At 38.4% G+C, this 23,717-nt stretch overlaps 2 protein-coding genes across 4 annotated transcripts; one reads left to right on the top strand and one right to left on the bottom strand.

Annotated features, from left to right (window-relative positions):
* Nucleotides 1–10: 10 nt before the first annotated feature.
* TIMM9 (translocase of inner mitochondrial membrane 9) lies at nt 11–16,208 on the top strand. Of its 3 annotated transcripts, XM_043556266.1 has the most exons (6): nt 11–212; nt 2,776–2,864; nt 5,770–5,823; nt 13,596–13,660; nt 14,035–14,130; nt 15,280–16,208. In XM_043556266.1, exons 4-6 carry the CDS (start codon nt 13,622–13,624, stop codon nt 15,412–15,414), a joined length of 270 nt encoding a protein of 89 aa, XP_043412201.1. In that variant the 5' UTR covers nt 11–212; nt 2,776–2,864; nt 5,770–5,823; nt 13,596–13,621; the 3' UTR covers nt 15,415–16,208. The 3 variants fall into 3 exon arrangements, with proteins under 3 accessions (XP_043412201.1, XP_043412199.1, XP_043412198.1); XM_043556263.1 differs by lacking the exon at nt 5,770–5,823 and having other exon boundaries at nt 18–212; XM_043556264.1 differs by lacking the exons at nt 2,776–2,864; nt 5,770–5,823.
* On the bottom strand, nt 15,870–23,294 carry TOMM20L (translocase of outer mitochondrial membrane 20 like). Its single transcript, XM_043556267.1, has 5 exons — nt 22,988–23,294; nt 22,814–22,857; nt 21,855–21,936; nt 16,848–16,990; nt 15,870–15,923 (listed from the first exon to the last, which is right to left on the bottom strand). Exons 1-5 carry the CDS (start codon nt 23,121–23,123, stop codon nt 15,870–15,872), a joined length of 459 nt encoding a protein of 152 aa, XP_043412202.1. The 5' UTR covers nt 23,124–23,294.
* Between the last annotated feature and the right edge of the window lie 423 nt (nt 23,295–23,717).

Below are 23,717 nucleotides of genomic sequence, written 5' to 3'. Positions count from 1 at the left end.
CTGGGGATAGCGGCTTTCCTTCTAGAGTTCCTGCGTTATAACGAATCCGCGTCGAAAAGTCTAAGGGCTATTTGACATCGCCTCTCCCACGTGTTCTCTTCCATCCAGCGGCTGCGGCGCCCGCCCTGACCCAGACCCTCCGCCCCTAAACTGGACTGGCAGCGCAGCCCCCCAGCCTCGCACTGGTGTCGGATGCGAGCGCCTGTGCTTAAGTATGGTCTCTTTTCTCTGCCCTTAGAATCCCGGGTTCCCAGGCGGGGGGCGGGAGACTACGCTCCGGAAAGGTGGAAGGGGTCTCTGGAGGAGGCCTCCGCGTGTACTTGGGACTGTGGGGAGGAGGGGGGCGGGTTGCGGAGACTGCGTCCCCAGAGCAGGTTTGGGACCTTCCCGGGGACCTTCTCGTGCTACCGGGGTGAGGGTCGGAATTTGAGGCCCTGAGCCTCCTCCAGCCCGGGTTTGGGGAGTCAGTGTCTTGTTTTGGAACAGTGAGTTAGATTGTAAAGCCTCCACGCAGTGACCTTGAGCTGACAGGCAAGAGACCCTCTTTTTAACTGAAAAATCTTCTCTACAGACAGAATACCATGGACAAACACCCCTTATCTGATTTGCTAATTTTTGAGAACGCACTATTTAGACGTTTCCTTTTACGCATTACTAAAGGTTTTTAAAGCCATTAATCAAAGCAAGAAGTGTAATCTGTAAAAGCTAAATAGCAGAGTTTCTTTATTTTTACATCTCCGCTGTCTACTTTCATAGAAAAATCCCTAGGATTAAAGGGGACCTTAAGGGCTCAGCTTTGGAGAACCTTTTAATTATTCTTAATAAGTTTCTGTAATTATTTCAGTTACATTTCTCTCTTCATAAATGGGCTCTAAGGTACCTGTTTGTCCACAATTTGTTTTAATGTAGGTGAATTAAAAGATTGACAGTGTCAGAGACTTTGAAGATGACTTAATTCCCTTATTTTCTAGGTGAAGCTTAAATATTAAAAAGTGACCTTTCCGCTGCAGTCTACAAGGTGTGACCGTAGGCATAGAAACTTATTAAAATGACTTGGATAAATGATTTGATTTGGATCTTACAAACCCTTTTGTATCAGACCTGAAACCCAAGTAGTCTTGCCCCCATCTAGTCTAACTCATGGGCTTATGTTTCAGGCCTGGAAGCCATGCTTTAAACCCAAAAGCAATAATCTTTCAAAAGTAATTTTTGCTCTGCTTAATAATAAGTTGAGTTAGGGTTGCCAGTTAATCGGACATAACTTCCTAAACCTGCTCAGATGTGGCAGAGTCCTATTTTATACTCATCAGACAAGTTAGTTCAATTCAATTTAGACATCTGACCTATCAAAGACACCGATAGCCCTGAAACAAAAAACATGGCTCACAAGATTGTTTTCTTTCATTTCTGTTGTTTTGTTAACATCTTTACTTGCTTCTGGTTTCCCACTCTCCTAGCTCCATACATACCTATGTAAGTAGATACACCTTTTTTGCTGGTTTGTTTGTAAGTAAGTTTCAGACATGATGACCTTTAACCCTAATTTCTTCACCATATATCTCCTTAAGAACAGTCTATTACAGGGGTGCCTGGGTGGCTCAGTGGGTTAAGCCTCTGACTTCCAACTTCCCCTCAGGTCCTGATCTCACAGTTTGTGGGTTCAAGTACCCCCTTGGGCTCTCTGGGCTCTGCTGTCAGCACACGGCCGGCTGGCTTTGGATCCCCTGTCTCCCTCTCTCTCTGCCCCTCCCCCAGTTACAGTCTGTCTGTCTGTCTCTCTCTGTCTCAAAAATAAGAAAAAAAGAACAATCTGTTACATAGCCACAATAAGATTATCACACCTAATAAGGTAACATATTCAGATTTCTCCAATTATCCCAAAAATGTCTTTATTTTTAACTCAAATATTTTTTTTGATTCAAGGTCCGAAGTTCACACATTGCTTAGTTGTCATGACTCTTTAGTCACTTAATCTACAGCAGCCTTCTATTACTTTTCTTTATGGCTTTAACTTTTTGAAAAGACTAGTCTAGGTGTCTTACAAATTGTCCCACATTGTGGATTTTCCTAATTACTCCCTCATGATCAGAATCAGATCAAACATTTTTGGCAAGAATACCACACAGTTGATAATGTGTCTTTACTGGTTATGGTGGTGACTGCCAGATCTTTGCCATATAAAGGGACCATTTTTCTTTGATGAAAAGTAACTTGTGGAGATACTTTGAGACCATGGATATATCCTGTTCTCCAACTGTCACCCAGTAGTTTTATCATCCATTCTTGATCCTCACTTGAATTACAAGATTACCAATTACCAGTACCAGTCATGCAGAGACCAGGGTCAGGTATTGTGACAATGGCCGAGGACAAGGACATCAGTAGAATAACTTACTGCAAACTAAGTTTGAACAGAAGTAGAAATTTGGCTCCAGAACTGGTACAAATCTGCATAGGGTTCCAAAAAAGAAATTGCATCTCCCCTGTTAAATCCTGGTTAGTTGGGGGGGCTTTTTTGTTTGTTTTTTTTAATATTCAAAATTTTCTGGGAATTGTTTGTCTTGTGTTTACCTAAACATACTACCTGGGAAGATAAGGATCTTAAGTATTTTTAATACATCTCATAATACATCTGCCAAGGAATTATAACCTCAGAATAGATTGAGGAAACTAATTTCACTTATTGAGAATAATTTAGCCGTCAGAAGCTTACAATTCATCAAACAGAGCTTGAAGGGGCCTCAGCAGTCATACTGTAATCCCCTCATTTTTCAGGTAAGAAATCAGGCTTCATTGGAGACATTCAAGCAAAGGTTGGACAACTAATTTTCCAGAACAAAAAGGAAACTCATGCATCAGAAAAGGTTTGAATTGATGACTGATAAAATCTCTTTATTCTTAAGTTCCCTGGTTTTATTATATATTTTGACACAAAAATAACAGTATTGTGATCATTCCCAAGACCTAAGCCAGAGATTCTAGAACTCATCCCTTCCTTCTCTCTCTAGGTTTCAGAGATATAACCATAAGGTAACCTCTGATTGAATATTTGCCTCTACAATAACTAACATTTGCTGTAATAGCTGAAAATTAGGACTAAATCAAAGGGGAACCCCATTATTTCTACCTATTTTCATCATCAGGTGGTGTGTGTGGCTGTTGGACTTTGTTAATCAGCATGATTTAGGATTAAATAACTGGAAAACAGAATGCTCCAAGACATAGAAGACACCAGACTAGCAAGTAAATGTGAAAATCATCACTCCGTCATTTCCAATATTTTCTAGGAGCAAATGCCTGTAATTAAGTATATCCGTGACGACAGACACAGAAGAGCTTTGGAGATTTAGGCAGACTTGAGAAAACCAACTGTTAGCTCTTGAGTTCAGTTGTAGATCTGGGAATTGAGTAGTGGAACTATTTTTCTTTTCCAAATTCTCAAGAAATAGATTACTCATACTATGATAAACTTTATTTAAAGAGGAAATATATACTGTTAATTACTATATATTAAAAAACAATACCAAGAAAATAATTTTTAAATAAAATTCATACCAAGAACATTTGGAGCATTCCTCATGTATGCATTAGTAAAGACTTCCCAATAACAACCATCATTTGTCACCATGAGTTGTATATATACTAAGGGGCAAGTGGGGTAGAATCAGCACAGTGTTACCAGTCTCTGAAACTTAACATTTAAATATTTCAGACCTGCCACTCTTAACTCTAGTTAAAAAGTGATTATATATGAATTTTAACCTGAAGAAATAAAAGGATAGGAGTAGGAAAAAGAACTGGATTTTGACATCACAATCTGCAAACATGCAAATTTCTAAGGTTTTTATAAGTAAGGAAATCATCTGTTTTTGTTTGTGTAGAAACATCAATGTCTTGTACAGTGAGTTTACTGTACAATTCAGCAATTCAAAAGGCTCAGTCTTATTGATGTCCTTTTGTCATTTCAGCTAGAGGCCTGTTGGTAAACCAAGCTCCATAATGCATATTTTATTGCTCTTGTATTTTTTAAAGTTCTCGTAAAACAGTGGTTTCATTTAACACCTATTTTCACAAAAGTTATTTTACCAGTTCTTGGATCGTTTCAAGCTGTTTTCTGAGTGAGAAGCCAAAAGAAATTTAGCTCTGGACATTTGCTAACACTACACTGAACACTGCATCTTGCTCTTTGGCAAGGATTAGACAGCTGAGCAACCTTTTTTTTTTTTTATGTTAAACTTTTTATTTTGAGATTATTGTAGATTCACATGCAATTATAGGGGAAAATGCAGAGTTCCCTTGTGCCCTTTACCCACTTTTCCACAATAGTAACATGTTACAAAATATCACATACAATATCACACCCCAGATATTGATGATACAGTCAAGATACAGAACATTTCCATTACAGAAGTCTCTTCATCTTTTTATAGCAATACTTAATTCCCTCCTACCCCTGTCCCCGCCTTAACCCCTGGCAACCACTAATATATTCTCTATTTCTGTAAGTTTGTCATTTCATGAATGTTATATATATATAACATTGATCCTCACTTGAATTACAAGATTACCAATTACCAGTACCAGTCATGCAGAGACCAGGATTGGCTTTTTTCACTCAGCATCATTCTTTGGAGATTCCTCCAATTTGTGTGCATCAATAACTCATTCCTTTTTTGAAATCTTGCCAATTGGAACGACATGGATGGACCTAGAGTGAATTTTGCTAACTGAAGTAAGTCAGAGAAAGACAAATACCATATGATTTCACTTATGTGAATTTAAGAAACCAGATAAACATAGGGGAAGGGGGAAAGAAATAGGGAAATCTTAATAGACTCCTAACTATAGAGAACAAACTGAAGATTGCTAGAAGGGTGTTGGGTGGGAGGATGGGCCAAGTGGGGGTTGGGCATTAAGGAGTACAGCTGTTGTGATGAGCACAGGGTGTTACATGTAAGTGATGAATCACTAAATTGTACTGAAAACAGTATTATAGCCTATATTTACTAGAATTTAAGTCTGAAGAAAAAACTCATTCCTTTTTACTGCTGAGTTATTCCATGGCATTGGTGTACCAATTTAACCGTTCACTTACTGAAGAACATCTGGATGGTTTCCAGTTTTTGACTGTTACAAATAAAGTTTCCATAGCTATTCATGTAAAGGTTTTTGTGTGAATGTAAGTTTTCATTTCTCTGTGATAAATGCCAAAGAATACAATTGCTGGGTCATTTGGTAGTTGCATGTTTAATTTTCTAAAATACTGCCAAACTGTTCACTGCAGTGACATTACAATTTTACATTACCACTAAGTGAGTGATCCAGTTTTTCCACGTACTCACCAGTATTTGGTGGTGTCACTATAAATTTTAATAATTTATGTTTTATTAAGTTCCTGATCCATCTTGAGTTAATTTTTATATAACTCACACATAAGTGAGAGACTTCGAGGCTAAATTTTTTCCTATGGATATATAATTGCTCTAGCACCATTTGTTGAAAAGGCTATCCTTCACTTAATTGCTTTTGCACCTTTACTAAAAATTAGTTGGGCATATTTATGTAACCCTAATTCTGGGTTCTCTGTTCTGTTTCACTGAACTATGTCTACCTCTCCACTCATAGCACACTATACTGATTACCGTAACTCTATAATAAGTCTTAGAATCAAGTAGACCTCGTCCCATTTTATTCGTTTTTTTAATTTGTTTTACTATTTTAATCCCTTTGGTAATATAAATTTTAAAATAAATTTGTCTATATTTACAGGAAATTTCACTGGGACCTGATAGGAATTACATTAAGCCTGTATATTAATTCTGGGTAAATGGACATCCTTACTATGTTGAATCTTCCAATCCATGAATACAATATGTTCTCCATTTATTTAGGTCTTTAATTCTTTTTCATCAGCATTTTATATTTTCCAGCATACAAGTGCTATACATGCTTTGTTAGATTTACCCCTAAAATTTTTAAGGGTTTTTTTTTTTTTTAATGTTTATTTATTTTTTTTTAGAGAGAGAAGAGCACATGAGCATGAGCGGGGGAGGGGCAGATGGAGAGGAAGCAGAGGATCCAAAGCAGGTGCTGCACTGACAGCAGTGAGCTGGTTGCAGGGCTTGCAACTCATAGACAGTGAGATCATGACTTGAGCCATAGTCGGACGCTTAACAGACTGAGGCACTCAGGCACCCCACTGCTAAATTTTTCTTGAGTGACTCTTAATGGTATTATACTTTTAATTGTCAGCATATTCATTGCAAGTATATAGAGATAGTTTTAAGAGTTTCTTTATAGATCCCTTGGAATTTTCTATGTGCACAATTATCTCATCTGCAAAGAGAAACAATTTATTTTCTTCCTTTACCATCTGTATGTTTTATTTTCTTTTCTTGCTTTACTGCACTGGGTAAAACTTCCAGCAGTATATTAAGAGTAGTAAGAGCAGATCTCATGCCTTGCTCACAATCTTAGGGGAGAATATTTAGCCTTTCACTGTTACTTATAGTTTTTTGTAGATACTCATTATGAAGTTGAAGAAGTTCTCTTTTCTTATTTTTCAAAGTTTTTTTTAATCATGAATGGGTGTTGAATTTGTCAAATGGTATTTCTGCATCAATTGATATGATCTAATGATTTTTCTCTAAATCCTGAAGCAGCCTTGTATGTCTAGAGTAAACCCACTTATTCAAGGTGAATAATTCTTTCATATATTGCTGAATTACATTTGTTATTATTTTGTCACATACTTTTATGTCTATTTGATGAGGATATTTTACTGTAATTTTACGTACGGTCTTTGGTTCTGATATCAGGATAATACAAGTTTATAAATAAGTTGTTAGATTTTTTTTTTTAATTTTTTTAAATTTACATCCAAATTAGTTAGCATATAGTGCAACAATGATTTCAGGAGTAGATTCCCCCTTAGTGCCCCTTACCCATTTAGCCATCCCCCCTCCAACTCCTCCAGTAACCCTGTTTGTTCTCCCTATTTATGAGTCTCTTCTGTTTTGTCCCCCTCCCTGTTTTTATATTATTTTTGTTTCCCTTCCCTTATGTTCATCTGTTTTATCTCTTAAAGTCCTCATATGAGTGAAGTCATATGATTTTTGTCTTTCTTTAACTAATTTCACTTAGCATAATACCCTCAGTTCCATCCACGTAGTTGCAAATGGCATGATTTCATTCTTTCTGATTGCCGAGTAATACTCCATTGTATATATATACCACATCTTCTTTATCCATTCATCCTTCGATGGACATTTGGGCTTTTTCCATACTTCGGCTGTTGTTGATAGTGCTGCTATAAGCATGGGGGTGCATGTGTCCCTTCAAAACAGTGCACCTGTATCCCTTGGATAAATGCCTAGTAGTGCAATTGCTGGGTCGTAGGGTAGTTCTATTTTTAGTTTTTGAGGAACCTCCATACTGTTTTCCAGAGTGGCTGCACCAGCTTGCATTCCCAAGGTTGTTAGATTTCTGCATATGGAGTTGTTTGTAGTGCTATTACCCTTTTGATGTCTGCATGGCCTATGGTAATATATCCAGTTTCATTCCTTATCATGATAATGTGATTTTTTTATTAGCCTTGCTAGAGGCTTGTTATAATACTTGTTCAGAGAACCAGCTCGTTGTTTCTTTGATTATTATCTGTTGCACTTGTTTTCATTAATTTCTGCTCTTCATTATTTTGCTTTTCTTTTTCTAGGTGCTTGAAGTGAAAGTTTAGATTATTGATAGGGGACCTTTACTATTCTCTAGTGAATGCCTTTAGGTGCCAGTTTTCCTCGTGGCTGATTTAGCTGTGTCCCACAAATTTTGATATGTTTTGTTTTCAGTTTCATTCAGTTCAGTAATTTTTTAAAAATTTCTCTGAGACTTCTCTTTTGACCCATGTATTGTTTAGAAGCAGTTTATTTTCCAGGTGCACCTGGTGGCTCATTCAGTTGAGCATCCGACTCTTGATTTCAGCTCAGGTCGTGATCTCACAATTCGTGAGATAGAGCCCCGCATTCGGCTCTGTGCTGACAGCATGGAGCCTGCTTGGGATTCTCTCCCCGCCCCGCCCGCCCTGCTCAAAAATAAATAAACTTTTAAAAGAAGTATTTTTTTCAAATGTTTGGAGATTTTCTTTTTGTTACTAATTTCTAGTTTGATTCTTTTGTGGTCAGAGAACACATTCTGTGTGATTTCAATTCTTTTAAAATTTGTTGAGGCTGCTTTTGTGGTCCAGAATGTTTTCTGTGGTTTCAGAAATGTGGTCCTGGTCTGTGTTTCATGGCTCTTGATAAAAATATGTATCCTGTGGTGTTGGGTAAAATGTTCTATAAATGTTGACTGATTCCTGTTGATGGTGTTGTTTTTCTATATCCTTGTAAAATTTCTGTCCAGTTCTATTAATTGTTGAGAGAGGGATATTGACATCCCCAACTAGATCTGTTTCCTTTCAGTTCTATTAGTTTTCACTCTGTACATTGTGCAACTCTCTTGTTTGGTGCAAACTGCTGTGTTTTCTTGGTAGATTAATCCTGAACGTCTCTTTCTGTCTTGTAATTTCCTTTGTTCTGACACCTACTTTGTCTGATATTAACATATGCACTATTTTCTTTTGATTGTTTGTTTGACAGATCTTTTTTCATCCTTTTATTTTCAATCATTATATTGGAAGTAAGTTTCTGATAGATAACATATAGTTAGTCATGTTTTTTTAATCCATTCTACCAATCTCTTTTAATTGATTATTGCTTATATTTAATGTAATTGTTTATTAGGGCTTAAAGTTGCTATTTTATTTTTTGTTTTCTGTTTTTCTTGCCTTTCTGTGGATAACGAGTATATTTTGGAATTTCATTTTGATTTATCTATAGTATTTTTGAGTGTGTCTCCCTATGTATCTTTTTTAGTGATTGCTCTAGGTACTACATGATATATACATGTAGTATATATCAGTTTCAGTAAAGTATAGAAACTTTACCTCCTTTTACCTTCACCATTTATAATATACATTTAGAACCACATTAGACAGTCTTATAATTTTTGCTTCAAATGTGAAAAACACAATTTAGGAAACTCAAGAAGAGAAGGAAAGTGTATTGTACTTACTCACATTTGTTATTACTGTTTTTTCCTTTCTTCTTGATGTTCCAAGTCTCCTATTACCATTTCCTTTCTGTTTAGAACTTTAATCCTTCTTTTAGGGTAGGTCAGCTGGCAACAAATTTTAGTTTCTTTCATTTGAGAATGTCTTGATTTCCCCTTCAGTCCTGAGGTATATTTTTGCTAGATACAGATTTCTAGATTGACTGATGTCATCCTAATTGTTTTCCCCTGCAGGTGAAATGTCACTTTTTCACTTGCTGCTTTCAAAAATTTTTATCTTTAGTTTTTAGAAGTTTGGCTGTGACATCCTGAGGTAGACTTCTTTGCGATTATGCTCTTTGCATTCATTCGCTTCTTGAATCTATCTGTTCAGTTTATTTTGGTTATTTTATTTTTCACCTCTTGAAATTTTCATTGGGTTCTTCTAATGTCTTGTTTGTTTCAAGCATATTCATAATTGCTCATTGAGGTGTTTTTTATAATAGTTTTAAAATCTTTGTCAGATAATTCTAAATCTGTCATCTCAGGATTGGATATATACTAACTGTCTTTTTTCATTCAGTTTGAGATTTTCTTAGTTCTTGGTATGATGAGTGAATTTTTATTGTAACCTGGACATTTTACATACTGTATTATGAGGCTCCAGATCTTGTTTAAACTTTCTCTTCTAGCTGGCTCCTTTTGACACTACTCCATTAGCGGAAGTGGGGGCAGGTACTGCTAGGTGTAGAGTAGAAGTCCAGGTTTCTCACTCTGTCACTTAAGGTGTGTGGGGGCTGGTGTGCTCCTCATTACTGCCAGGGCAACTGTAGGAGTTAGGGCTCTCTAGTAGGCCTCCATTGGTATCACTCTGGCTTAGAGGGACTAGCATGTCTCATTACTGCTCCCACTGTCTCCACTGACACCAGAGGAGAGAATGTGGACTAATTACCATATGACAGTAAAGCTGGTCTTGAATCTCAAAGAGGCCTCCTTTGTTACCATCTGGAGAGGAGGGAGAGGGTACCTCATTACTGCCAATTGAGGTAGATGTCCCCACTCCTCATGTGGTTTCCACTGACACCTGTTGGGGGTGAAGGGCCCTCATTAATGCCCAGGAAGGAAAGAAGTCCTTGCTTCTAATCTCCCTTCTCTGAAGTGTAGGGGTTGGAATGCCTTATTACAGCCTAGGAAGGGTGGAAGTCTAGGCTCCCAGCTTTGGCTTAAGTTGATTGGAGGTGGGGGGAGAGGGGGGCTGGTTGGAGATGCAGGCCACAATTTTTTTTTGTTTGCCTGGAGTATAGCTATTATCGTTTAAAAGTTTTCTGTCTTGGGGCGCCTTAAGAATCCAACTTCAGCTTGGGTCATGATGATCTCAGTTTGTGGGTTCGAGCCCTGCATCAGGCTCTGTGCTGACAGCTCAGAGCCCGGAGCCTGCTTCAGATTCTGTGTCTCCCTCGCTGTCTGCCTCTCCCCCACCATGCTTTCTGTCTCTCAAAAATAAATAAACGTTCAAAAAAAAATTTTTTTTTAAGTTTTCTGTCTTATAGGCTTCCCCTTTCCTGGCCCTTTGGCTAGAGAAGACCAGCTTTGGGGTCATGGAGGGCTTTGTTCCCATTGGCATCTGCTGACTGCTGGCTTCTTCAGCTCTAACTCTTTGCAAAAAAGAGAATTCACCACTATTTTGTTTCTCAGTTCCCAAGGGCCCTGGCCAATACACTTTCTTCTCTCCACCTTTTAGTCTCAGGTTTGTCTTACATTTAATGTCCAGGGCTTTTAGTTGTATTTAGTGAGAGGAATTGGGAAAAGCACATCTCTCACTCCCATCTTCCCAGAAGCACTAGTCCTAAACTGCATTGTATGACATACTTATAGAATCCTCTGTCTCTTTGGTTAGTGGTTTTTTATAACAGCACAGTAACACCTAAAAAATTGTGACCTGCAGTAACTGTTGGTATTTTTGAGGTAGTTTATGTGGTAAAAACATATACAGTTGACCCTGAAAAACAACACGGGTGTGAACTACACAGGTCCACTTTTATGCAGATTTTTTACAGTACTGTACTATAAATGTCTTTTCCTTATGATTTTATTAACATTTTCTTTAGATTACTTTATTGTAAGAATACAGTACACATAATACATATGACATACAAAACACGTCTTAAGTGGCTATGCTATCAGTAAGGCTTCCAATCAACAGTAGCCAATCAGTAGTTAAGTTTTGGGAGAGTCAGAAGTTGCATGCGGATTTTTGACTGTGTGTCGGGTTGGTGCCCCTAACACACACATTGCTGAAGGGTCAACTGTATGTTGTTTACAAAGTGAAATAAAATAGGAATAAAGAGCATTCTTGTTAACGTTTTCAGTGTTTATGGAACGCTAGTTGCCTCATGTTGGGCTAACCTAAAACCTCTAGTGCATTATTTGTAAGGGATATAGAGGAGGTTTAATAGCAAAGATGGTCTATATCATGTTACTGCTAAGCCAAAGATTCTCTTAAGTATAGACAATTATACTTTTTATGAATCATTACTTCAAAGAAAACTATAGGCTAGAACATCTGGAGTAGACAGGTGCCTGGTTGGCTCAGTCAGTTAAGCGTCCAACTTCGGCTCAGGTCATGATCTCATGGTTCGTGGGTTTGAGCCCCGCACTGGGCTGTGTGCTGACAGCTCAGAGCCTGGAGCCTGCTTCGGATTCTCTGTCTCCTTCTCTCTCTGCCCTCCCCACTCATGCTCTGTCAGTCTCTGTCTCTCAAAAATAAATGTTAAAAAAATTATTTAAAAAAAAGAAGAGCAGGGGCACCTGGCTGGCTCAGTCGGTTACGTTTCCGACCTCAGCTCAGGTCATGATCCCCTGTTGCTTGAGTTCAATCCCCACATTGGCCTCTGTGCTGATAGATCAGAGCCTGGAGCCTGTTTCAGATTCTGTGTCTCCCTTGTTCTCTGCTCCTCTCCCACTCACACTTTGTCTTTCTCAAAAATAAACAATATAAATATCTTAAAAACCAGATAGAAAAGAATGAGTACTTTCCCTTGCATATGAAAAAAATGTCAGTAATATGAACTTAAGGGTAAGGAAAAAAGAGGAGTAAAGAATAAATGCAAAAGAGCAGCAGGTGTATACGTGGTTGGAGATGCTGCAATGGAATTACTACTGATTGTATTAATCAAAATGAAAAATTTTTTTCATGATAGTAAAGTACACTTTGTCCTGTGCTGAAATTTCCTAGTTTTATCTCCATATAAGCTTCATGAAAATTTCCTGCTTTTCACAGCCACTTTAGATATTGACAAGTCTGTAAGAATGATACACACTTTCGGTTTATCATGTTTGCATTCAGTATCAGAAAACTCAAAGCTAAATATAATGCCTAGAAGTTCTGTTAGTTTACAGTATACATGGTTAGTATTTGCTTATTCTTCCCTTTTCATGCTGTTTAATTTCTACTTTTTTTTTTTTTTTTTTTTTTTTAATTTTTTTAACGTTTATTTATTTTTGAGACAGAGAGAGACAGAGCGTGAACGGGGGAGGGTCAGAGAGAGAGGGAGACACAGAATCGGAAACTGGCTCCAGGCTCTGAGCCATCAGCCCAGAGCCCGACGTGGGGCTCGAACTCCCGGACCGCGAGATCGTGACCTGGCTGAAGTCGGACGCTCAACCGACTGCGCCACCCAGGCGCCCCTAATTTCTACTTTTAAAAAGCTTTATTTTATATAAATCTTTCATATGAGATGTTCATCTATTGTAGAACTAGCCAGAACAGAACAAGTAAGTAATGGGATACGTTGTTATATCTGGATTAACTGAGCCTGGGCTCTCCATTTAACAATGTGAAAATCCTAGTAATTCAGAAAGGCTTTTTTCACTTATCTTCACTTCTCTGTTGCCCCCAAGTTAGATCACAAGTGTCATAGGTTCAAAAGTTTCTAATAAGTCTCTGTGATTACACTTTTTGAATTGCAGAATGTACAACTCCTGTACTTCGGTTAAAGTCTTAGAAAACTGAGTATCTTTCATTACAGTTGTTGATTTATAAATGGATGGTGCTTATGAACAATTAATAGAAGCTTTGTATTTATGTAGAGATAACAGAAGGATCGTTGTTATGTTAGGTCAGAGTTACATTAGGAACCAGTGGAATAGTTATGTACTTGAAGAAGACATCAGAGATCTCTTGGTTTCCCTTAAAACTACTAGGAATGAGGCTGTGGCAAGTGACTTTGCAAGGTAGCAAAGCAAGCTGTCTTAAAACGAGATTTAGATAAACGGGGCCCACGGCCAGCATTAAAAAAATCTAATTCTAAACTATAGCGTTCCTTGTTGCCATTAATGACCTGGGAGGATGGATATAATTACATACCCCATTAGAAATTTATAAAATAAAGAAAATAATTTCAGGTAAACTTCATTTCTTTTAATAACCTGTATTTGTTTTAATACCTAACTCTTCAGTGAGCCAAAAAATATTTGTTCACAGACTAACTTTTCCTTAATTTTTAAATTAGGTGACTAATAAACATATCAAAAGAATATGGCTGCACAAATACCAGAATCTGATCAGATAAAACAGGTAAGGTATTACAATTAATGAAAAAGAATTTTGCAAAAAATTTAAGGCACTTCTGGGTGCAACCATGTCAGTCAGTGATCTCACAAAATAACTTCAAATTTCATTTCCAAAAATGGATTTTAAATCATATGAAACATTTTTTTTCAGATAATTTGACAGATAATGCAAAAAAAAATATTTAACTAGAAAATTTGACTATGTTTTATAGATCATACTCTACAGGCCATACTATACCCACCTGAGTGAAGGAAAGAATTTTTTATTTCAAGTATAACAGGGTATTTTGCCCAAATACAAAACATCAGTAATTAAAGTTTCAAAACATCTTTGTTTTAAAAAAACATATATTAAAGAATGCTCTGATTTGTTCGTAGTTTAAAGAATTTCTTGGAACCTACAATAAACTTACAGAAACCTGCTTTTTGGACTGCGTTAAAGACTTCACAACAAGAGAAGTAAAACCTGAAGAGGTATGAAAAGCACCGCCCACTAAAAACTCTGAAAGCTTGTCATAAACAATAGAAATGAGATCCCCCTCACCATTTCGCTTGTTCCTAGTTATTACAGGAATGTGGTTTTATGTTCCATTGCTCAGAGGAACTGAAGCAGTCGAGACCCATGGCCTTGAGTTAAATGATCCCAAATTTAATATGACAGTCCTACCGTACCATGGCAGATTTTGGTTTTTTAGCTAAGATGCCTGGGGCTTGCTAAATTATTGTTCCATGGCAAAGATTCTTACTAATTAGCTTTCAGTCAAGATGGCCTGGCTAGAGGGGCGCCTGGGTGGCGCAGTCGGTTAAGCGTCCGACTTCAGCCAGGTCACGACCTCGCGGTCCGTGAGTTCGAGCCCCGCGTCAGGCTCTGGGCTGATGGCTCAGAGCCTGGAGCCTGTTTCCGATTCTGTGTCTCCCTCTCTCTCTGCCCCTCCCCCGTTCATGCTCTGTCTCTCTCTGTCCCAAAAATAAATAAACGTTGAAAAAAAAAATTTTTTTTTTAAAAAGATGGCCTGGCTAGAGAAACTTGACCCTGAGAATTCAGGTTAATTTTGGAAAAAGCAGAGCTTAAATTTGGTGGCTTATATTGCATAGGTGGATTCTGAAAACTTAATCCTCTCAGAAGTCGTAACTTTTAATACCCTCATCAAAACATTTATATATTGGCTGAAAGTGATATTCATTCATGCCAAGAACATATAACTAGCAATCAGTAAATCCTTGTTAAGTAAATGACAAAGTTTGAAAAATGCTAAGTATAATATTCTTGTTAAAAAGAAGTGTTGAAATTTAAGAATATTGGGAATGGAGCTTCTCATTAAAAAGGAACAAACTACTGGGCCTATGTTTTAACAATCAGAATGAGATATGCAAAAGGCAGGAACATTACCATTGTTTTTAGTGCTTACAAACTAGTAGGCATTCAGTATATATTAATTTTAGTAAATGGATGAAACTATTCACAATTGAAAGCGATGATCACTCACTACTCAATACCACTTAGTTCTCATATATTCAAAGAAAAGAAAAGCACCCACTGGTTGTTTATGTAAAAATACATGCATTGTTTAAAAACATTAATATTTCTGTGTTGCCTCTTGGATCTTCTCTTTTTATTTCTAGACCACCTGTTCAGAACATTGCTTACAGAAATATTTAAAAATGACACAAAGAATATCCATGAGATTTCAGGAATATCATATTCAGCAGAATGAAGCCCTGGCAGCCAAAGCAGGACTCCTTGGCCAACCACGATAGAGGAGTCCTGATGGCTGGACTTTAGATGAAACACTGCCAGCAGCTGTTGTGATGGAAATGAGGATTCATCTGATGGAATCCCCTGAAAGCAGTAGCCACCATGTTAAACTGTCATGACTGTCTGGCAAGTGGGAAACAACTAGAGAAACAAAATTGCTATTTACCATGAATAATCAAAATAGAAGGTCTTATTGTTCAATCAAAATAATAAGATGCAACATTTGTTGAGGCCTTAAGATTCAACAGCTTGGTAACTTCATTAGATAAATAAACCATTGTTTCTTCAATTGTGACTGTTAATTTTAAAAGCAAAATAATGTGTTCAATCATGTATGAGATAGAAAAAATTTTTTATTACTAAAAGTAAAATAAATGGAAATATCACTGAGCAGTTGTTTATACTATATATAGTACCATAGTATTCTGACTGGACTGTGGATACGTTGAAGTGTTTTTCAATCACGATCATCCTCCAAGTATTCCTGTTCATTCATGTCTGTCTCAAATTGCTGGTAAATACATAAAATAGTTACTTGCTAATAATTTCAATGCACAATCCTTTTCTTGCCTCCCTTCTTGCATCAGGATGGGTATTACACATTCTTATCCTAGCCATATTTTCATATATCTTCAGGAAACATCCCATCTGAGATTACCTTGGGAATATTTAAGAGTTGACTATTATGCTCTGGTGAAGACTGTGTTTTGTGTTTTGTCCAAAAGCTGAGAGTCTAACAATATACAGTGTATTCTCAGCTATGTCATGTGATCAATGCAATAAAAAGTGAACCGAAGCTATAGTAGTGTCTTAGAGCTAAAGGAATCCTAAAACAAATCCAAACATCTGCAGGAAAATTCTAGTTGATGCATAAGTATACCAAGCAGTTTGGAAAATGTACATAGACTAATACCTACTAATAATTGGACTTATGAATGGATTTCATTTGATACCAATCTAAACTTGCACTTAAGAGAGTACTAATTATAATTAGCCTATATGTTTACATTATCAAAGTGGTTTCTGTTTTGTCATATTATTTGAAGCCAGAAGTATTCTGCTTTGATAAACTAAGGTTTTCTGTATTATATCTAATATTGAAGCTATTACATCATATAACTAACAATACCATTTATTTTACAGGCTTCTGTTGACATTGCAGTCACTAATTGTTGTGTCTTTGAAAGTACAAAAACAAAATATTAATGCTATCTTTAATGTTGAAACATCTAGGAGACTCAGCAAAATAAACAATTCATTATAGTTAAAGAAACATGAAAGAATATGCTTGTTTCCCTCATAAGGCAAGAAAGCAACCAAAAATTCAGAGATTTTACTCATTTAAAACCCTGGGCCATCCACACATAAACTGCTATTTTTATGTAATCAAGCCTAACATGGTTAATTTAGCAAAGACAATTAAGTACGTGCTTACCTGGCAAATAAGGGGAATTTTGTGCAACAGCATCTCAAATACCTTAGGAGGGAGTGTGTGTTTGAAAACCTTCAGAAGTTCCTCTGGTTGTCCACACACTAAAAGGGCATTGCTGAGATGTTCAACCCCCAATCGATGGTCTCCTAAAACAGATTGATAAGGTTTAAAGCAAAATTTTAACGTTCTTCAAAATATACCTTCCACAAATTACCAAGAAAACACCAAGTATTAAAATGAAAAAAGCATATCAAACTACAGACTATATAAACAAGCCTGCTTGGGATTCTCTTTCCCTTTCTTTCTCTCCCCTTCTCCCACTCTTTCTGATTCTCCCTGGTTCATGCTCTCTCAAAATAAAAAGAGTAAAGACTATAAATGGGACTATAAATGCTGAGCTGTCAATTAGATTCACTGTGATCAGAGGGGCCTGGGTGGCTCAGTCGCTTAAGCATTGACTTTGATTCAGGTCATGATCTCACAGTTTGTGGGTTTGAGCCCTGCGTCAGGCTCTATGCTGACAGTTCAGAGATGAGTCTGCTTCGGATTTTGTGTCTCCTCTCTCCCTCCCCTGCTCACGCTCTGTCTCTCTCAAAAAAAATAAACATTTAAAAAATTTTGATTCACTGTGATCAAGCTGCAAGATGAATAGTCTTATGATCCAAATTACTATTCAAAAGTGCACTCTTGGGAGTGTCTGGGTGGCTCAGTTAAGCGGCTGACTTTGGCTGAAGTCATGATCTTATGGTTTGCGAGTTGGAGCCCTGTCAGGCCCTGTGCTGACAGTGCACAGCCACGTTGGATTCTCTGTCCCCCTCTCTGCCTCTGCCCCGTTCACACTCACTGTCAAAAATAATGTTTAAAAAAAAGTGCATTCTTACTTTGCATGTTCTGCAATGTGGGTTTGCGAGAAAGGGGTGTTGAGTATTTTTTAAATGTTGTGGTCCGCTGTTACTAATAGAAGATAGGTTATCTTTAACTCTACATGTGTGACTGATGAAATATAAATGAAACACCTGATGTTCTGGCTAAATAAGAATTCAAAAACAAATCCTATTATCAATGAGTTTAAAACAGGGTTTAGGGTAACATGAATTACATATATAGGAGAAGAAAAGAGATTTATGAACTTTGACTTCTAAGTAGTTTTAAAATGAGTTTTAGGATGACTGGCTGTAAAGTAAGAATGAAAAGTTGTGTAATGTGGAAGTTAATCATAGAATTTTTTGTTAATGTTTGAGAGAGAGTGGGGGAGGGAGAGAGAGAATCCTAAGCAGGCTCTGAGTAGCGCCAAGCCTGATGCGGGGCTCAAACTCATGAATCGTGGGATCATGACCTGAGCTAAAATCAAGAGTCGGATGCTTAACCAACTAAGCCACCCAGGCGCCCCAATCATAGAATTTGTTTGAGTGAAAACATGTAAACACTTAGTCTCACTACTTCATTCTAAGAAACTGAGGCAAAGATCAGTGAAATGATTTAAAGTTTCAGAACTATTTAATGCCATAATTAGTAATAGAACCTAATTTTCTGAACCTTGAGAACACAGTGTGCTTGCCTCTCAGGTGTTTCATGATTTTCCATTTGTTGGTTGAAATACTTGGTCATCTGAAGATAAAAGTGCATGACAGAAAACAATGTTCCCAGATTTGTATGAAGTTTAAACTGAAAAACCATCAGAAGAACATGACCTAACTCAGACTCACAAAGCAAACCTTGCCTATATTACATAAGTTTTAAGAGTTAAAGGTCTTGTGTCTAGACACCTAATTTTACGTTTTCAACCTAAGAAACTTTCATTGCTGGGTTTTAAGTAACTTTGTAGGCATTTAAAGAAGGTATTTTTTAGATGGAATACTGCACTAGTATTTCACTGAAAGGTTTATTTTTAAATTAATAAAATCACAGCTTTATAGACATGACACATTAAGTCAAAATACTTTGATCGTATTGAACCTTTTAAGGAAAAAGATATAATAGTGCCTCCTCTCAAATTGATAGAGCTAATGTGACACAAAATCAATTTGGTCAACTAAGTCAACCAACCAATAAATTCAATCAAATCAGCTAATCAGAAATTTCAATCAAAATTATTGGCTCTGTGGTCCTATGTGGACACAACCATGATGAGGACTATACTACCTGACAGCGAAGGAACGAAAATTGGGGGTGGTGGCAGAAGAAAGTGGAGAAAATGGAAAAGACTACAGAAAACTAGGTGAAAAATCATATTAGAATGCTGGTCCTCAGTGTATTATAATAACCTAGGGACATTTTAAAAATATTGATGCCTGAGTCCCACCCCAGAAATTTTCATTTAATTGGTTTGGGGTTTGGTGGGATTTTAAGTAAGCAACCAAAATGAGAACTCCATTAGAAGTAAAATAGGGACATACATAACCCTTAAATAACTAACCAATTTAGGGATTTAACAGAAATATGTTATCCTTAAGAGGTAAAACTTTTAAAACATAAGTTTGCAATCTTTGTTTTAATCATCTCAATATTTGTAACATATTCACCTCTATGACATGAAGACTCTTAAACATAAAGTGAATAAAGATGTGTCATAAAGTAACTGTTTTTAATTTATAATTCCTACTTTTCTCTCCATATTTACACTATCCCAATTCAAAAAATGTTAAAACACAAAGATTCTATTTTAATTTCCCCCTATGTCCAAGCAGTATCCACATCTAGGAATTAATCCATATTTTGTGAGGCCCCTAGTTTATATATTTGGGGGGGGGGGGCTTTTCTTTTAAAAGATTTTATTTTTTTAAGTAATCTCTACCCCCAATGTGGGGTCCAAACTCATGACCCGGAGATCAAGAGTCACATGCTCTACTGAATGAACGAGCTAGGCACCCCTGGGGGCCCTTTTAAGACAAAGAATATAAAATTTTATTTTTTTTAACGTTTATTTATTTTTGAGACAGAGACAGAGCATGAACGGTCAGAGAGGGTCAGAGAGAGAGGGAGACACGGAATCTGAAATAGGCTCCAGGCTCTGGGCCGTCAGCACAGAGCCCAACGCGGGGTTTAAACTCACGGACCACGAGATCATGACTTGAGCCAAAGTCGGACACTTAACCAGCTAAGCCACCCAGGCGCCCCAAGACAAAGAATATAAAAAAGAAAAAAGGAAATAAAAAGATGATAAAATTATGAATACAAAATTGGTAGGACTCCTCCCAGAATATTCAAAAAGCCCTGTGCAAATGAAGGTCCTTAAAACTTATGTTTTACTTCCTTGTATAAAACCATTCCTGTTTAGGGGCAGCTGGGTGGCTCAGTCAGTTAAGTGTCTGACTCTGGCTCAGATAATGATAATCTCACGGTTCGTGGGTTCAAGCCCCACATCAGGCTCCATGTTGACAGTGTGGAGCCTGCTTGGGATTCTCTCTCTGTCCCTCACCTGCTCACACTTTCTCTCTCTCAAAAATCAATGAATAAAAAAAACTACTTCTGTTTATATCATTTAAGTCAGTTCTAACTATTAATTTTGTCATTAATATTTAAGATATTTTTAGCCCACTTATAAAACTTCCTAAAAGAAAAGACTAATATTGAATATTAGAATTTCAAATTATAATGATTAATATGCAATAACTCTGAATATTTTTTTCATTTCTCAAAACCTTTATCATGGTTTTAAGCCACTGAATTAAAGTAAAAATCATGAGTATTACTACTTGTTGTCCAGGATCCTGACTTTGTTTTCATAAATTCTGGAGGATGCTACCTCTTAAATGCAGGTAAAAAACAAAATTTTTTCAAAAAAGACAATCAAAAGAGCCAAAATAGGTACAGGCACTATGATGAGAGGAAATCTGCAAAACTTGAAAGAAGGATACATAAATGGGTATAATGCTCATTTATCCAGCAACATCATTCATCCCTTACATAAGAAGCCTAAAAGCAAATTACTTTCCTTCCCAGGGCTTAGCACCAGAACAAAGACATGATTACTATACACAATATTTATAAAATACTTACATCATCTACCATCATTTTACCTGACAATATTGTGAAGTCTTCTTAAATCTATGTGGAAATAGGTTGGGATAAATTATAATTCAAAATACAGTCCATGGCCATTAAGTCCAAGGTAGCCCCTACATATATCACCATATTAAACATACAAAAATGGTCATTTACAATGATTTATAATCAACAATAAGTAATTATTAGGGCATCTGGGTGCCTCCGTTGGGCATCTGACTTCAGCTCAGGTCACGATCTCATGGTCCGTGGGTCTGAGCCCCGCATCAGGCTTTGTGCCGACAGCTCAGAGCCTGGGGCCCGCTTTGGATTCTGTGTCGCCCTCTCTCCCTGCCCCTCCCCACTCAAGCTCTGTCTCTCTCCATCTCTCAAAAATGAATAAACATTTAAAAAAAAATTTTTTTTAATAATTATTGGGGTGCCTGAATGGCTTAGTTGGTTAAGCATCCAACTCTTGATTTTGGCACAGGTCATGATCTCGGGATTTATGAGATCAAGCCCCAAGTCCGGCTCTGTGCTGACAGCACAGAGTCGGCTTGGGATTCTCTGTCTCCCTCTCTTTCTGTCCCTCCCTCACTCTTTCAAATAAATGAACTTAAAAAAATAGTAATTATTTTATTAAGAATACTCTTCAAAATGCAGGAAAATTTTTATAAAACAGTTCAAACTTTTAAAAATTTTAATTCATACAACATTTAGTAATTTGGAAAGTTCATTTACTTAGAATTTTACCTGATGATAAATGATGTGTTAACTGTATTTGGCTTTGCTTCTCCATCTGTCCATTTCCTAGACTGCACCATCAACCTGAATGCTCAGTATAATATGGTAGGGATGAACAGTGGAATCAAGCAAAAATGCTGGGGCAGTTTCTCTTTAACTAAAAAGCAAGTTAGTTAACACAGCTAGCTAGTTAAGTTTTTTGACATACAAATACCAATCAAATATTTTTTGAACCTATATTATCAAAAGTAACCGCTTACAAAAAAATGTCTACATTCTCACCTCTGGATAACCAAAGTTCTCCCATTTGTACCTCTTGCAGAAAAAGTTCTTGCAATTTTTCATTCTTTGCTGGATCCCATAACTAAAAGATTCACGAAATATTTAGCCATGAGTAATGAATGTAAGGTATAGGGTTACTGATCAAAATTATTTAATTTTTATTTAAAAAAAAAAAACTGTATCTTGCACCCAGTCTCTAAATCCAAAGTATGATAAACATAGTTGTTCTTTTTAATATTTAAAACAACTCAAAATGGAGTTAACAATTTTAGGTGATTAAAAAAATACATGGCATATCGAAATTAAGTTGAGATGCTTGTAATAACTTTCATCTATATTTGACCTAGCTTCTACCTACACATAGCGGAAATCCTAGTGTAATTAACTACAGCAAACATAGCTTCGCATGTTGCCAATTTGTTTTCTTGCCTAGGGTATTAACAGTGCTTGTAGATTTGGCAATGGGCACGACGAGCGGTTGGCGGGGCAGTGGGTGGTGGTGTTCAGAGGCATGCTATGGTTTGCGTCAGCCTGGTTCATGAAGGTAACCAGCATCGCAGGATGGCGTCATCACTGGTACCAAGCCCAGGGCTGGTCTTTAAAGGTAGGTACAGTGGACAATCCTTGACCCAAAGTATCAACTCTACTGCCAGTCAACTTCAGCTCCAGTCTGGTCTATCTGGAGACTTTTTATGTTTTATGTTTGCTGTCCCCAAGAATTCTCTTTTTAGAGCGGGATGAGCTTTGTCATAACCCCAAATGGTTCTTCTTCTCTTCCTTTTCTTTCGTAAGCAATTAAAAACTACGCCCGCATGTAAGCCGGGCGCGGGCAAGCAGGCGGAAGGGCGCTCCGAAATACCCGCTCATGGACCAGACTGGGACCCTGACGCCGAGCCAGAATCTGCACGGCGGGGAGGTTACGCACTATAACTCCACCTCGGCGTCGCTAAGCACTTCACCTGGGCGCCCCGTCCCTCTGCCTTCTGGTGCTGGGCTCTTCTTTCTGCAAACACAACCGGGCACGTGCCACTCGGGAGCCATCCCGACGCCCGCGTGCGCCCCGCGAAGCCCTCACCCCGTGGGCCGGCTCGCCGCCCGCCCGGCCGCGCCACCGCCGCAGCCGTCGCACTCACTGTCCCGCAGGCGGCGCCTGAACGCGGGGTCTCCACGCCGCTTCCGGTCGAAGTACACACAGTAGCCGAGGAAGGCGACGACGCCACAGGCAGCCAGAGCCGCCAGGAGGCAGAGGACGGTGCGGACGCAGGGCATCCGGCCGCAGGCGTCCAGGAGCCGAGCGTTGGGCGCGGGCCGGCGAGGGCGGGGAGCCGGCCGCCAGGGGGCGTCGGCGCGGCACCCATCCTGGCCTCGGGGCTTCCTGGGCGTGCGGCCGCAGGCTTGCGGAGCGGCGCGTCGACGCCTCGCGCCGCGGCGGGCCGAGCGAGGAGGAGACCGGGGGCTCGAGAGGACGAGCGTGCGAGGTCTCGCGGCCAGCGAGTAGCCGAGCTCTGTTGGAAACAGGTCTGTCGCACTCCAAATTCGGAACCCCTTACCCAAACGCGCTCCCGTCCCTGTGCCGACGGCACCCACTCAGGCACATCACAGTGTGTCAGGAATCTGGGTAGCTGGAACTGGATCCTCCGTCAGGCCCCTGTTGCCTCACATGCGAATTGAAGTTGATTCACTTCGGTCAACTCCTAGCGCGCAGCGCTGCCCGCTAAGCACCTGAGCCCGTGCCCCCAACCTGGTCTGCCTTGTTCCCGAAAAAGAACTCGGCCATCCCACGTCCCCGACCACCTTAGCTCAATAGTGGGAGGAAAGAAGACTTCGGAAGCAATAATATTAGCCCGGGGTGGGGGGTGGGGG

This window comes from Prionailurus bengalensis, chromosome B3 (genome assembly GCF_016509475.1).
Source record: "Prionailurus bengalensis isolate Pbe53 chromosome B3, Fcat_Pben_1.1_paternal_pri, whole genome shotgun sequence".
In the NCBI taxonomy this organism is placed as follows: Eukaryota; Metazoa; Chordata; class Mammalia; order Carnivora; family Felidae; genus Prionailurus; species Prionailurus bengalensis.
The sequence above is the reverse complement of the archived record's forward strand: the minus strand, read 5'-3'. Positions and strand labels throughout refer to the sequence as shown.